The sequence below is a fragment of the Culex pipiens genome, chromosome 2 (assembly GCF_016801865.2).
Source record: "Culex pipiens pallens isolate TS chromosome 2, TS_CPP_V2, whole genome shotgun sequence".
Taxonomy (NCBI): Eukaryota; Metazoa; Arthropoda; class Insecta; order Diptera; family Culicidae; genus Culex; species Culex pipiens.
In genome coordinates, this window is record NC_068938.1 from 48,319,660 (window position 1) to 48,335,429 (window position 15,770).

Genomic DNA, 15,770 nt, shown 5'->3' on the forward strand with positions numbered 1-15,770 from the left:
TTGCTTATATTTATTTGATGAAATATAAAAATAAAAGTAACTAAAATTTATTTACAATGATTACTTTTCATATTTCTTTAATTGTGACTTAAAATAACATAAACGTTTGAAAAAAGTTTGTTAATTGTTGACCATGATTTTTGCATCCATTAACCCCTCGGTGATTTCGGTTTGTTTTGGTTTTTTGACGTTTGTCTGCTTTTTAACTGGGCTACGGCCCAGTTGTCGAGCGCCCAGTTAAACAACGCCCAGTTACCGAACAACTACTGTATACCTAACTTTTTGGATTTTTCATGTCTTAGAAGAAATCAGCAAAATTTAAACACAATGCAAAACAAAACTGAATATTAACACTGAACTGAATTTTTCCAAAAATATTTTCTGTTGGAAGCATTATCTCAGCAACCAAATGTCCGATCATCAAAATTCAAAAAGGAAAATCGTAAGAAATTTCACAACAACAAAAAACTGCGGACTGGTCATACCAAATTGGTGAAAAATCGAAAATCTGTATCTCAAGAAGAGATATTTTGATCGATTTGGGTTCTTCACAAAGTTGTAGGTAATAATTAGAGCATTTCATGAATGCAGATACAAAACAAGTCGCGGGAAATTTTTGTTATTAAATAGAGTTGAATTTCCGAAAAATAGATTTTTTTATTTTAAATTTTTCATAAAGCAAAAAAAAAGCAAAGCAATCCACTTTAACGACCCCCGGGTCTTTTGTGGTCTCTGTTGCAAGTTTCTGCTCATTTCTAGGCGTCCGAAGGTTCTGTGTGGTGAGTCACCCAAAACCTCTTTTACGCAAATGGACCGACGTTTTACTTCCCCATCCGATAGAAGGAATTTTTCATATGACCCCTAAAAATAGCATCTATTACTGGAGACATGATCCTTTGAACAAAAAAATTTCAAAAAATATCTTTTGAGATGCAAACACAAGTTTTCAATCAAAAATGTTTTTTTATAAGATTCACCGTTTTAAAGTTATGGCATTTTCAGGTTTACACTGTAATTTAAAACTGACGATATCTCGGAAACTATTGGTCCTATTTTAAATGTTAAAATGCGAAACTTTTCTATCAAGAAGTATTTTTAAAATGCAAAAAAAACGAGAAGAAATCGAAAAACGATACCCAAAAATTAGCTATATTTTGAGAACGGTAAAAAAAAACTGTTTAGTACTTTTCGATTGCAAATTTGATTTTGCTTCAAAAAATTGTTATAAATAACTTTTTGTCCAGGTTTTTGATATTTTCCAAAAAACAAGATTTAAAAAAAAATGTACTATCCAACCAGATTTTGCACCATGACATGGCGCACTATGCCTCAGAGATGTCATTTTTAGACCCATAAAACATCAAAAAATTTGAAAATTTAAAAATATGTATTTTGAGAATTTGACTTTCGGTGATAGAATGTTGAATAAGAAAAAATCTGAATTTTTCTCCATGCGCCTATTTTTTTTTTTTTTTTTTTTTTTGTAAAGTCCTAATCATAAACTACAACTTTTACGAAGACACCAAATCGATCAGAAAATTTCTAAGTTTGGATTCCCCCACCATTCAAGCCTTTGAACGCCTTGAATTTTGCATCTTTTTCATATAGCTTAATGCAAAAACTCGCAAAGAACAGAGAGAGAGACCAACCGTTCCAAACCTTTTCATCGTCCCACAAAATCTCTCCCCTTCTAGCGCCTCAATGTTTGCTGCTTGCCGTAGCGCATAAAATTGACTTTCACGTTCCGGTACACAAAATTTCGTACGTGTACAGCACATACGCGTAGAGAACACACACACGGACACTGACACACGTAAATGGCTGTTTTTCGGGAAGAGCAACGAGGCCTCCCCCCCAACCACATATCCGGGGCGACGAGTCGTGTGTGTTTTAAGCTTCTTATCAATCGTCTATCATCTTCTGGTTTGCTCTCCGTATAGGTACCTGTGTAGAACCAGCTACTTTTCGACACCCACCCTGAGCGGAGTGGGTGAATTAATTTTCGGCAGCTATCTATTCAGACGCTTTCTCCTGCTTCTCTGATTTTAATGAAGTGATAAAAGTGTGCAAGTTAATTAAAAGTCAGGAGAAATGGAATGAGGTGTGATATATTTTTAAGCTATACAATAAAGGAAATTACAATTATAAAGAGCAACAAAACAGCTTATACCTAGTATGTTAAAGTTCTAAACTCTAAAAAATGTCATTGTTTAGTTTAAATATACTAAGTGTAATGTCTAACATGTGAAAAGCGAGGAAAAAATCATAAATTCTTCAATCAATATGATATAAGTAAATCTAAGATCTGCCGTTCCCATTAAAGTTATGACACAAATCTGAACCCAAAGACCCAATTACAACCCCCTCTGCTCGTGCAACCGGCAATAATCCCGTCCAGCTAGTGCCGAACTCCTGCACTGCTCCCCCCTAAGCGTCCTCGCCGTACACTGCTGGCTATGTCCTGCCGAGACATCCCCATTCGTTGTCGCCGCCGGTGTCACACTGCGCCTCAACAGCGGCGTCACGGACCGTTCCCGTGAGAACCGCGACCGGATCCTGTTCAGGTAGGACACTTCATCGTCTGCCTCTTCATCGTCGTCTGCTTCCTCATCTTCGCCGTCGTCGTCGTTGTTTGGTTGAGAGTTGAGGTCGGAACGTCTCGATGGACCACCGTTGGAAGTTTGTTGTGGTTGAGGTCGGGAATCGGTTTGGTCCGATCGCGAGGAAGATTCCTTGGGGAAGTACTTGATCGCTACGCGACAGATTAGATCGGCGAGGATGAAGCTGGCGAGGGCGATGCTCAGCCGGATGACGTCGGATTCGAACAGGTCGAGCAGGTTGCCGAGGAGGTTTCCCGGGACGGCGAGGATGAAGAAGATCCGGATGAACTTGTCCGCGCCGATGAAGGACAGGCAGATCATGCCGAAGAGGAGGTAACAAAAGTGAATTACGATCGTGTGCATTTTTTTAAGGATGTAGTCACTACCGCCGACCTTTTCCGTGATCCAGCTGAGCTTCTGGTCGAAGTCTTTCTGGAGCGTGCCGATCATATCCAGCATATTCGCTACGGTATTGTTGATCTTCTGAAGCTGATTAAGGGTGTATTGGTATTGCTTTTCGGCGTTTTGATGGTGCGTTGCAAAGTGAAGTCCTGTTTCGTCAATTTTGTCCGCGATCGTGGAAGCACTCTTCGCCAGGTTCTCCATATCCGTCAATAGGGAGGCGTGGTTCAACTTACTTCTCTTCGACTGCAATTCCAGCTGTTTTATGCTCTCGTCGATTCTACCCCGTAAATCAGTCAGCAATATGGCGACCTCCTGCTGTCCAGCTCGAATCAAGCCCTTTTCCCGAACCAAATCCCTAAAATTGGACTCAACCTTCGCCCGATGAGCCTCCGACAGCTTCATAATATCTCCCTGCTGGTTGATGATCCTATCGTTATTCGCAGTCATCTCATCAATCGCCTCCTTAGTTACACTCTGCAACTCTTTCTGGTTGTCCGCCAGCTGTCCCATCATCTGAATCTGCTCGTGCGCCGTGTTCATCAGCTTGTTGACCGTCAACTCCGTCAATCCTCGGAACTGATCGTGCCGAACGCTCGCACAAACCGCTTTCGCTCGATTCGTCACCAAGTGATACGCATTCCAGGTATTCGGATCCATCGAGCTCGTGCACTCCTTCAAGCTCATCTGATCCGTACAGTGATAGATGGGACGACCCTCGGCGTCCGACTGACAATTCAGCAGCATCACCGCCAACTTCCCAATATCCTCGGCGTTCAATTGACTACAGGAGTTCTTCAGCTTCAAAATCACCCGGTGATGGCACATGTCCAGCTTGGACAGATTGGAACCGATCCACTTGGAAGCCTCCCTTACAAACGTCTCATCCCCTTCGGATACCTCGTACGGGACGGCCGGGAACGAATCCACGGCGGTTTCTTGGTTTTCTACGGCGAAAAAAAAATCCAAAATAAGCTTACATTCATGAAAGAACAGGAATGCACCTGTTCCACCAACTACTACCAAAAACGTACCATTTTCGCTCGATGGCCAAATGTAGTCCACGAAGGAAGCCCGTACTCGCCATGGCACCAACAGCAAACAACTCAACAGCAACAGTCTAAAACGAATTACACGAAGAATTAATTAAACACTCAAAATTCAACTCCAAAAAAAACACCAACGACCTACCTCATGGTTTTTGGCCAGCAAACCGGGGGAGGTCGCTAGAATGACTACTGAAGCCGCGCTGCGATGATGATGTTGGTGGTAAAAATAGCCGAACTGAATCTCTGCTATTGCTGGGCGATTACGAACACATTGCGCGCCGCGAAAGGACCTTGAAACTATTTCGATACATACTTTCACTCGACAATCATCAATTCTGGTCCAAAAATTTAACTTATCAATACTTTAAACTTATTCAACTAAATGCACATCAACTGAAGACGCGCAACGAAAGTAGCAAATCTGAACAAACCAAAGCCAACAACCAAAAAAAAGGGAGACGAAATTTAGCGCGGAAAAACTTGGCTAGACCAAAGCGATCTGCTACATGTTTTGGTACTCTTTTTGGGGTGCGATATGCAAATTAACTACATTCAACCTTTTGACAGCATAAATCAGCTGGCTGAGTGGCGTTGTGGAAATATCAGGCGGCCACTCTTTCTCGTTTCAGTCGGGGCTGAAGAAGGGTGTTGAGAGAATGGAAAGGAAACTCTACAATCCTAACACGCGCTGCTTGAATCAGCAAGGATTTTGATGAAAAAATGATTTAAAATTTCACCCAATAATGGTTAAGTAGTGCAACGAATTGCGATATGAAGATTCCACAAGGGTTTTACATTTTACCAACGAGACTCACCGAGTAAGATAAGTACGACGGGTGCTGAAAAAGTCGAACTGGTTGAACTTTTCAGTGTTGAAATAGTAGTTTATGTAACAAGCGAAATTGCAAAAAGACATTTATAACTCTCTTATTTTGGATGACAAAATGAACAGACAATAAGAGGACTAGTAACGAAATTTTCAAAGTTCGATTTAATTTTGTATATTTTTATATTTTTTTTCCATTTCAATGCAATGCACACAATCAAGAAATCCATCCATGTTCATAGTACCTAATTGTTCTAGTTTATTATAGAAATCTCGGGTGAGTTTTTAAAAAGCCGTAAGAGCCACGGTGACCTCCGACAACTATATTCGTTTTTCTCCCAATTGTAACAAAATTTCATTAAATTTTAGTTTGGGGCACTTGAGAGACGTGTAGATGAACAATCTTAAGCATTTTTGAAAAATTTCGGCCGGTTACCGATGCAAAAAAGGCTCTTACTGCTTTTTGAAAACTAATCCGAGAAACGAATTTTAAATTTACTTCAAATTCAACCCAAGTAATTCTTAAAATTATGTAAAAGTATCAAACCATCAAATGTGGCCAAATATGTTGAAATGTCTCTTACATTGATTTCATGATTGGATTAGAAAAATTCCAAGTTTCATAATATTTTTTCGTATTTTTTAAATATATTTTTTAATGCAAAAATTATGACTCTGCTCATTTTATTTCAACTTCTGTCTGATGAAAAAAGCGAAATTTTGTTAAATTAAAATTCGCCATTCGCAATTCGAAATTTTCAGTGTAAGAACGGGCCTTGACCGATCTTATGCACTAGGTTCCCGACGAACACGCACTACCCTTACACCTACATCTCACCCTTGCTCTGAGTCAGTACGAGCAGCACGCTAGAACACGCTTTGAGTGTTCGTGCCAGGCATGCACACCTTCTTTTCCGGTTACGCATTTTAACTCGGCAGGGGGTGGTACATTAAGTCGACGGTAACATTTCAAAAGGCATCATGTACATTTTGACACTTTCTGGGTTATTGTATATTCTAAAAGTACTTCTAATAAGCTACCTCTCCACCAAAAATGAGCAAAAGTTACTTCAGTAAAGTTTGTTTAATCATGATTTTAAATAAAATAACATAAACAAAATCTATGCCATCAGCAGTCCCTGTTTATATAGCCCTGTCAACCTGTCAAACAAAAGGCTACATAAACCTCGTGACGAAAAAAAAGCAACATGAAAAAAGCGCCATGTACATTCGGCGAAGAAAAACGAATCATAACAAAGCGCCCCCCTCAGTGACAGCAGGGTGATATCGACGTTGGTGATTTCAAAAGAAGTTATGTTTGTTTTTCTCAAATAAAATTACGGAAATAATGTTTTATTGAATATGGATGATCAAGTATCAACAAAAGCAACGTTTTTCATCGTTTGTTATCATTAGAACATCTTATTTTGCTTTTATATAAAAATGGTAATTGAAAATGGATGCTCAACATTCAAATGCGTTTTTCTCAAAACGCATGGTTTGTACATGATGCTTTTTGAAATGTTGGCATCGACTTGTTTGAAAAACCCGATTTAATCCCACCAGGGGTGAGATAGAGCCTTTCCTACTAAAGAATATAACTTCTCTCAATTCACAACATCGACTTGATACAAAAAATCTTATGATGAAAGCAAGGTATTATTAATGATGTGTTTTCTAAAAGAATTCACCTATCGAATATTTTTAATCGTACAAATTCTTAGCTTCCAATGCGCAAGTGACGACACACACCGCGGTTTTGGTTTTCTAGTTTTGGTACGAGCCCAAAAACCGAACAAAGCAGGCGCAAAGCAAAACCGAGTTAACCGCACAGTGGGAAGCTTGCCATTCAGCGTCTACGAAAGTGAGAGAGTCAGAGATAGATATTTTTACAACTGCACCACTACACACTCAATCGCAATACCTTAGGTAGATAGCCATTGGCGTCGCGAGCATTGAAAACTTTGAAAACGATATAAAGCTTAGAAGCTTCGAAAGCTCCTATTGGAATCCAATGAACTCTGTTAAATAAAACGACACGCCAAATGAAGCCTACTTAAAGGCGATTTAAGAAGCACACGGGAAACAAATTGATTGTACCCGGATGAATGTCCTATGTCAAAAAAGTTTTTGCATAAACATTGGACAGTTATGCAAAAACGGACAGAGCAAAAGAAACCGAAAAGCTACGATATCTTACATGTTGAAGGAAACATCGGTAGACAAAATACTACGAACGAGTATAAGTCGAGCCGAAACATATGCGCCAGCATTCTCGCGCCAGTATTCGAAGCTCAACTTGACAACTTGTCGACTTGGCGACGAAGCGTCGAAAATCGATGCAGTGTGATTTTTTGGCGATTTTTCCGATTAAATTTATGCTGAATCGACATATTTACGAAGATGGAAATGACGTCCTGGCTTAAAGTAAAACCTATACCTTTCTTTAGTAAGAAAGGCAAAAAGTAAATCGTTCTAAAAATTGATCGGGATTGCCGATCGATGTCGAATTTGTTTCAGATGCTCACTCATGGTCTGTACTATGAATGTAGCAAGAAATTTCGAATAAAATCAGAAATGAAAAATGTTGGCGAAGGTCACCAGGTGGGCTTTTACCTTTTTTTAGGGATTTTGTTTCTTATGGTAGGTCAATCAAACGGCTCTAACTCCAGAACCATATTATGAATCTGGATGAAAATTTGGGAGGTTTTTTTTTTTTTTTTTTTTTTTTTTTTTTTTTTTTTTTTTTTTTTTTTTTTTTTTTTTTTTTTTTTTTTTTTTTTTTTTTTTTTTTTTTTTTTCCTAAAATTATTTTTTATTAGGTCCTTTTCGGTACTGGGACCTGGTTAGGACCGAGTCGGCTTTTGTAATTACATTTGGCTTAATAATTACAGAGGATCTTGTGTGTAAATGTTAGTGGGAGGGGAGCCGATTACCCGCGGCCTACTCGGGGTTAGTAGGGATGGGATTGATGTTAAAGACAAGGCGTGGGAAGGGAAGGGGGATTGTGTAGGGGTCTTGGTTGGCTCTGCTGGCCTTTGCGTTTTGTCCTCAGCCGCAACTCGGTGTCCAGCTGCTGGGGCGTTCTTGCTTTGCTTCCGGTGCAACCAGAAACGACGGCTTTGTGTGAAGGCGAGTTATACTAACTGAAGGAAAACTAACTGAAGGAAAACTAACTGAAGGAAAACTAACTGAAGGAAAACTAACTGAAAGAAAAACTAAATAGATATATTGGAATCTAAGAGGAACTGATAGATCGGATAGAGAACATCAAGGTCTAGTTGAGATAACGCGTCTCGCATCGGAATTTCTGGTGGTCTTCCTCGGGCCCTGAGGGTATTTTTCAACTTAATTCTGTGAGCCTGGTGATCTGGACACGCCCATACGAGATGGTCGATGTCCTGATAACCCTGCCCACAGTCGCATAAGTTCGTATCACTCATGTTGATACGGTACAGATGAGCCTTGGACGAGTAATGGTTCGACATAAGGCGGGACATCGTTCTGATGAATCCACGCGTCAAGTCCATTCCCTTGAACCAGGCTTTTCTTTGCACCTTAGGTCGTATGGAATACATCCAACGTCCTTTGGTGTCGCCGTCCCATTGTGTTTGCCAATCCAGAAGCGCACGCTGCCTCGGAAAACCGTAGCATTCTTGTAGGCTAATTGGCCTTTCAAAAATGTCACCACTCTCAGCACCCTTCTTGGCGAGCAAGTCCGCTTTCTCATTACCCGGAATCGAGCAATGAGCGCGGACCCATACCACCGTGATGCTGAAGGACTGAGCCGCCAGGTTGTTTAAAGTCTTGCGTATTTCCGTGAGGAAAAACGCAGACTCCCTGGTCGGCTTCAGAGACCGGATAGCCTCAACAGAGCTAAAGCTATCGGTGAAGATGAAGTAGTGGTCAGGTGGCATGGTCTCGATGATTCGCAGTGCGCAGTAAACCGCGGCTAACTCTGCGACGTAAACCGAACTCGGGTCCTTCAGCTTAAAGAACAGCTGATAAGATTCATGATAAACACCGAAGCCCGTACAGCCGTCGAGCTTGGAGCCATCGGTGAAGAATCTGTTGTTTGGAGGAACATGGCTGTACTTTGATGCGAAGATCGACGGTACAACTCCCCGCAGAAGATGGTTTGGGATACCGCGAGTATCGGCTTTCATGGACGTGTCGAAGCCAATCCGGGTGCTGCTGGTTAACGGAGGCGTGCGCTGTACCGTTGTGCTCGGGCTCCACTCCCACGATGACATAAAGTCATAATATAGAAGCATGCGCCGAGACTCAACGTGAAGGTTCAGCAACGTTTCAAAATTGTCAATTACCAGTTTATTCCTGTAATCACACCGGATCAGGAACCGGTAAGACAGTTCGTAGTAACGAGTTCGCAGAGGCAACACTCCCGCCAAGACCTCGAGGGTCATGTTGTGAGTTGAGTGCATGCATCCCAAGACAATGCGAAGACTTCGGTACTGTATCCGCTGGAGAACCAACAAGCGTGATTTTGCAGCTGTTTGGAAGCAGAAACTGCCATATTCCAGCACCGAGAGTATCGTTGTCTTGTACAGTCGAAGCAGGTCAGAAGGATGAGCACCCCACCGGTTGCCAGAGACACTGCGCAGAAAATTAGTTCTTTGCAGGCACTTTTGTTTCAGGTAGTTAATGTGCTTCCCCCATGTTCCCTTCTGATCAAAGATGGTACCCATGTACATGAAGTGGTCCGACTGCTCGATAGTCTTTCCCGAGAGAGAAAGATTGAGCTGCGGCGGTTCATGCTTCCCCGTAAAAACGACCAGTTCCGTCTTCTCCGGAGAGAATTCAATACCCTTTCCAACTGCCCAATGGGCCAAGTTGTTCAGAGTATCTTGCAAGGGTTCTAGCAGATCGACTTCTTTCTTGGCAGCGATTGAAACCACTGCGTCATCTGCGTACTGTATAAGGGTGCAGTCTCCGGTCAAGCAATCATCTATGTCGCTGACGTAGAAGTTATACATGGATGGACTAAGGCGTGAGCCTTGTGCCAAACCCATGTAACTTATCCGGGTGATTGCCAGATCACCTTGCACAAAGTGCATGTGTTTTTCTGACAACAGGTTGATGAGGAAGTTGCACATCGTCGGATTGAGACCGCTCCGCCGCAGCTTTACTCCCAACACATCGATGGAGACTGAATCGAATGCACCCTTGATGTCTAGGAAGACAGAAGCCATTTGCTGTTTTTTACCACGGGCTATGTCGATTCCTGTGGCCAGCAAAGCTAGACAGTCGCTTGTTCCCTTGCCTCTCCGGAAGCCATACTGCGTGTCTGACAGCAAGTGCTCTCGTTCCATCCATGGTTCGAGGCGGTCGAGGATCATCTTCTCCAGCAACTTGCGTAGACACGACAGCAAGCTGATTGGACGATACGAGTTGTGGTCGGATGCCGGCTTACCGGGCTTTTGAATGGCAACCACCCGGACCTGTCGCCATTCGTGTGGAATTACGTTCTGCTCCACCAACGTGTTGAACAGTTTCAACAGACGCTGCTTGGCGACGTCCGGAAGATTTTTCAGCAAGCTGAACTTGATCTTGTCCGGACCAGGAGCAGTGTTATTGCCCGTCAATAGTGCTATGGATAGCTCTACCATCGAGAAGGGAGGATTAGCATCGCTCCCATCAACAACGTCGAATGATGGTTGTGTCGGCACCGAGTCCGGGCACACCTTCTTGGCGAAATCCAATATCCACTTGTCCGATTTTTCCACACTCTCGTTCGGAACGGAACCTCTACGCATGGCCCTCGCAACGCGCCACAGAGTGCTCATGGACGTATCTGCTGGTAGTCCTTCAACGAACTCCCGCCAGTACATTCGCTTCTTCCGCTTCAGAGTATTACTGTACCTGCGATCAAGAGCTCTGTACTTTTGGAAGTTCGCTCGGATTCCACACTTGCAGAAGTCCACATAAGCTTCAGACCTGGCCGCCGAGAGATCCGTACACTCCTTGTCCCACCAGGGAAGTGGAGGGCGCGTTCGGATGTACGGTCCCGGGACGGGTTTCGTCTGAGCTTGTATCGCACTGTCATAGATCAAATTAGCCAGAAACGCATATTCTTCAAGCGGTGCCAACCCTGCTCGCAACTCAACTCCAATGGAGACTGCCTCCGCGTACTGTTTCCAGTCGATATTTCGCGTCAGATCGTAAGGCATCTCCACCGTTGTCGATTGCTGTGGGCCATGGCTAACCAGAATAGCGATCGGCAAATGATCGCTGCCACGAGGATCTTGAAGCACGTTCCAGTCACAGAGAACTGCCAGACTGTTGGAACAGAGCGACAAGTCGATGGCACTCGCCTTCGTACCGGACGAAGTTGGCGTTGGTGGTGTTGCAATCCGCGTAACTTGCTTGTCCCTGTTTAGGAGGGTCATCTGGAAGTCGTCGCACAGTTCATGAATCAGATATGCTTGAGGGTCTGTCTTGTGACTTCCCCACTCGGTGCTGTGAAGATTAAAGTCACCCAGAACCAGTCGCGGAGCCTGCAACAGCTCAAGCATACCCCACAACTTTTGTCGAGTTAACGACACCTGTGGGGGAACGTAGACGGACACAATGCAAATGTCCAGTCCTCTGATCCTGGCCTGTACTGCGACTGCTTCGATTCCTCCTAGATTCGGGAGCGTGACCTTTCTAAAAGTGTGGCATTTCCTGACCCCAATCAGTACGCCTCCACCTCTATTTGGTCCTGCCCTGCTCTCTGTGATGATGTTGTACCCCCGGAAAGCTGGCGTCTCATCTCCGATAAGAAACGTTTCGCTCAGCGCAAACACATCACAGTCCCGTTCGAATGCGAATTGTTGAAAATCGTTTAACTTGGGGGTTAAACTTCTACAATTCCATTGTAGAAAGGAGATGCCGTTTTTCGTTTTTGGTGTATTACCCATCAAAGGAAATGAACGACAAGAGGGGCATCGTGCTAGCAAGCTGTTTCCCGATGTGTCTAGCGAGAGGCTCAAACCGCTTTATGATTAAACGCGTCGGTTCACTCACAAAAGAGCACAGCCATTCCACGATTGTGGAAAAAGTAAGGACTCCTTTGAAGGCATCGGTGATCGGATTCGGTTGAGGAACCGGTTTCAGGGGGATCTTTGGCAGCTTGGGAACGGGCTTCAGCAGCTTGGGAACGGGCTTCGGTGCCGGCTTCGGAGCGGGCTTACCCGACGGACCGAAAGGAAAATCCTCCTCGAAGTTCAACGAGTCACTTTCCTTACCCTTGCCGCCAGCGGCTTTTCTGGACTTGGAAGCCTTGTTGCGCTTCGGGTTTGGCCCGGAAGAGTCACTTTCCTCGTCTCTCTGGAAGAGGACCTCCACATCGGAATCTTCGTCCCCCGAGTCTTCGTCCGCCAAAGGAGCGAAGCGATTGGGGTGGGTCACCTGACTAAGGATTTCCGCGAAGGACTTCTTGGAGCGTTCCCTCAAGGATCGCTTCATCTTGTCCTCGCGCTCCTTGTACTTTGGGCACTGCCGAGTTTTGTGCGGTTCCCCGCCACAAAGCAGGCATTTTTCAGCCTGCTTTTGGCAATCCACGTCCTTGTGGGGGCCGGCGCACTTTGAGCACTTGCTCTTGTTGCTGCAGTAGGTCTTGGTGTGTCCCAACTGCTGGCAGTTTTCGCAGCTCATCACTCGCGGAACGTATAATCGAACTGGAAGCCGAAGCTTGTACAGCTCAATGTAGTCCGGCAGAGCTGACCCTGCAAAAGTCACCCGGAACGAGGCAGAAGGAATGAACTTCTTCTGGCCACCCTCGGTGGTGACGTTGCCCAGTTGCCGGCACTCGAGTACCTCCACAGCTGGAAGTTTAGGGTTCTTGAAGCGTCCCACCGCCCTTGAGAGGTCGACAAGCGACAGACTGTCATCGGTCACCACGCCATCGATTTCGACTTTGTGGGCCGGAATCCAAACACGGTACTCAATGCTGAACCGCAGATCAGTTACGATCTGATTAGCTTGCACCGCGGAGTTCACGATCACGCGGAGCTTGCTCTTGTTCAGCTTGGTACATTCGACCACCCCAGGATAGTGCTTCTGCAAATCCTTGGTAATCTGTACAAAGTTTAACGGCTTCTGTTTGGGCCGGAAGAAGACCACCCATTCCGTTTGCGATCCTTCTTGATACTGACGAGGACGTGGAATCGGTTTTTGAGAATGAGGATTCAGGGGCGGAGGGGGATTAGGATCCGGATTCGGCTCCGGTGTTTTAGGAGGAATTGGGTCTGGATTGGGAGGAATTGGATCTGGATTGGGAGGAATCGGGTCTGGAGTCAAGGGAGGAATCGTTGGTAGAGGGGGAACCGGATTCGGATCTGATTTAGGACGCTTTCGCTTCGTCCTCTTAGACCCGTCCGAGGATCCCCCTTTACCGCCAGCATCCTTATCCTTCAGGAAGAGGTCCCTGTTGGTGGTGTTTGAAGGAACTCCCAAAACGGAGTCCGCCATGTCCACGTCCTCGTCACCCTCAAGGGTTGAATCGAAGTCGCATTCCTCATGGTCCGACTCGGTCGGATCCATGTTTGCGAAGAAACGCGATAAACTAAACGAAAATAAAAGTGATGAAACTAATCGCAAAAGTAAAAAAGGAGAGAAAAAAAAAAACTAGCCGAAAAAAAAAACTATGAGAAAAAAAAAAAAACTAAACGCTAACAAAAAACTCGCCTTTTGCACTCACCGCCGAACTGGCCGCACTGGCTGCCGCCCGCAGCGGGATGCGCGGGAAGCTCGTTTTCGCGCGCTTGTTGTTGTTGTTGTTGTGCTGCCTGCTGCCAGCCACGTAAACAACGGGGGTTGTCTCCGACCTGGCCTGGCCGAAAACTGGTCCGCCGACCGCAGTCGACTCTCCGGGGCCGATTCCTCCTGCCAACGACCGTCTCTCGCCTCAGCTGCCTCCGCGGCCGCTGCTGCTGACTCCTCCTGCTGCTGCTGCTCGGATGCAGGAACTCGTTCCTCTTCCACTGCTGCACCGCCGCCGTGTCCACGACGACCAGATTGTGGCTCCTCTGACCACCGGAACGGGCCTGTCCGCTCGCACACGCCTCGATTTCGCCGTGAAAAACGCGCCAAACACACCGCGAAAAAACACGACTAGCCGCTGAGACTTCTGCCGTAGCAATCAAAATTTGGGAGGTTGTAGGGCTCGAAAAATGCAATTTTTGAGATAAATAAAAGGTATGAAAATTAAAATGTTTGACCATATTTTCATTTGAAAACTGTGTTTTTTTCTGGAAAAGTCTGGCCGCATCCGAAAACAGATGGATAATTCGAAATTTGCGCGGCAACTCGCCCAGGTTCAGCACACTAGCTTTCATCTGCATTTAGGAGAATCGAAATCGGATTTATGGGAGCTGAGAACGGCGCGACACAAAATTTTGCAAAATTTTACCACATACGAACATCACTCGACCTCCACGGAATTTATTTTCTCAAAATTCGAGGGTTCGAGATAGACGAGTTCTGTCAAGGTGAATCGATAGAGCGTCGAAAATCGATGCAGTGTGATTTTTTGGCGATTTTTCCGATTAAAATTCATGCTGAATCGACATATTTACGAAGCTGTAAATGACGTCTTGGCTTAAAGTAAAACCTATACCTTTCTTTAGTAAGAAAGGCAAAAAGGCAAAAAGTAAATCGTTCTAAAAATTGATCGGGATTGCCGATCGATGTCGAATTTGTTTCAGATGCTCACTCATGGTCTGTACTATGAATGTAGCAAGAAATTTCGAATAAAATCAGAAATGAAAAATGTTGGCGAAGGTCACCAGGTGGGCTTTTACCTTTTTTTAGGGATTTTGTTTCTTATGGTAGGTCAATCAAACGGCTCTAACTCCAGAACCATATTATGAATCTGGATGAAAATTTGGGAGGTTGTAGGGCTCGAAAAATGCAATTTTTGAGATAAATAAAAGGTATGAAAATTAAAATGTTTGACCATATTTTCATTTGAAAACTGTGTATTTTCTGGAAAAGTCTGGCCGCATCCGAAAACAGATGGATAATTCGAAATTTGCGCGGCAACTCGCCCAGGTTCAGCACACTAGCTTTCATCTGCATTTAGGAGAATCGAAATCGGATTTATGGGAGCTGAGAACGGCGCGACACAAAATTTTGCAAAATTTTACCACATACGAACATCACTCGACCTCCACGGAATTTATTTTCTCAAAATTCGAGGGTTCGAGATAGACGAGTTCTGTCAAGGTGAATCGATAGAGCGTCGAAAATCGATGCAGTGTGATTTTTTGGCGATTTTTCCGATTAAAATTCATGCTGAATCGACATATTTACGAAGATGGAAATGACGTCCTGGCTTAAAGTAAAACCTATACCTTTCTTTAGTAAGAAAGGCAAAAAGGGTGAAAATTGAAAACAATAGACAGTAAAAGAGAATTTATTTTATAAAAATCAAGTATCAATAGTAAGAGAATGATGAGCGTATTTTGAAGAATAAAAATGAGAAGCTAGATGTATTAGATGTAAAATTAGACAATAGTTAATAAATAGAGATACATAACAAGCTTAGATTATAGTAATGATAATTTATAGGACAGATAAAGAATTATTCAAATAAATAAATTCGCAATAAAATCAAAAAAGATTAGGCGAATGATAAATAGACTTGATATTAATAGTACATTAAGGAAAAGTATATTTTTAAGGAAAAAAAAAACAAAACAAAGTTTGTTACAGCAGTATCAATTGATAGAAAAGAGTGGAAAAGCTTTGAGAGATAAGAGAATCAAAAGTTAGTAAAATTAAAATCAAATGTTGGATATTAAATAGAAGAATCAGTGAAGAATTGGGAATCAGAAGAGCAAAATAAAAATAGGAGATAGGTGGTAGCTGAGAATGAAGAGAAGAGAAACC

The 15,770-nt window shown here is 43.7% G+C and overlaps 1 protein-coding gene across 1 annotated transcript; it reads right to left on the minus strand.

The window, feature by feature from the left end:
• Positions 1–2,123: 2,123 nt before the first annotated feature.
• On the minus strand, positions 2,124–4,405 carry LOC120421958 (protein brambleberry-like). The gene is made up of 3 exons (XM_039585272.2): positions 4,194–4,405; positions 4,037–4,122; positions 2,124–3,949 (listed from the first exon to the last, which is right to left on the minus strand). Exons 1-3 carry the CDS (start codon positions 4,196–4,198, stop codon positions 2,355–2,357), a joined length of 1,686 nt encoding a protein of 561 aa, XP_039441206.1. The 5' UTR covers positions 4,199–4,405; the 3' UTR covers positions 2,124–2,354.
• Between the last annotated feature and the right edge of the window lie 11,365 nt (positions 4,406–15,770).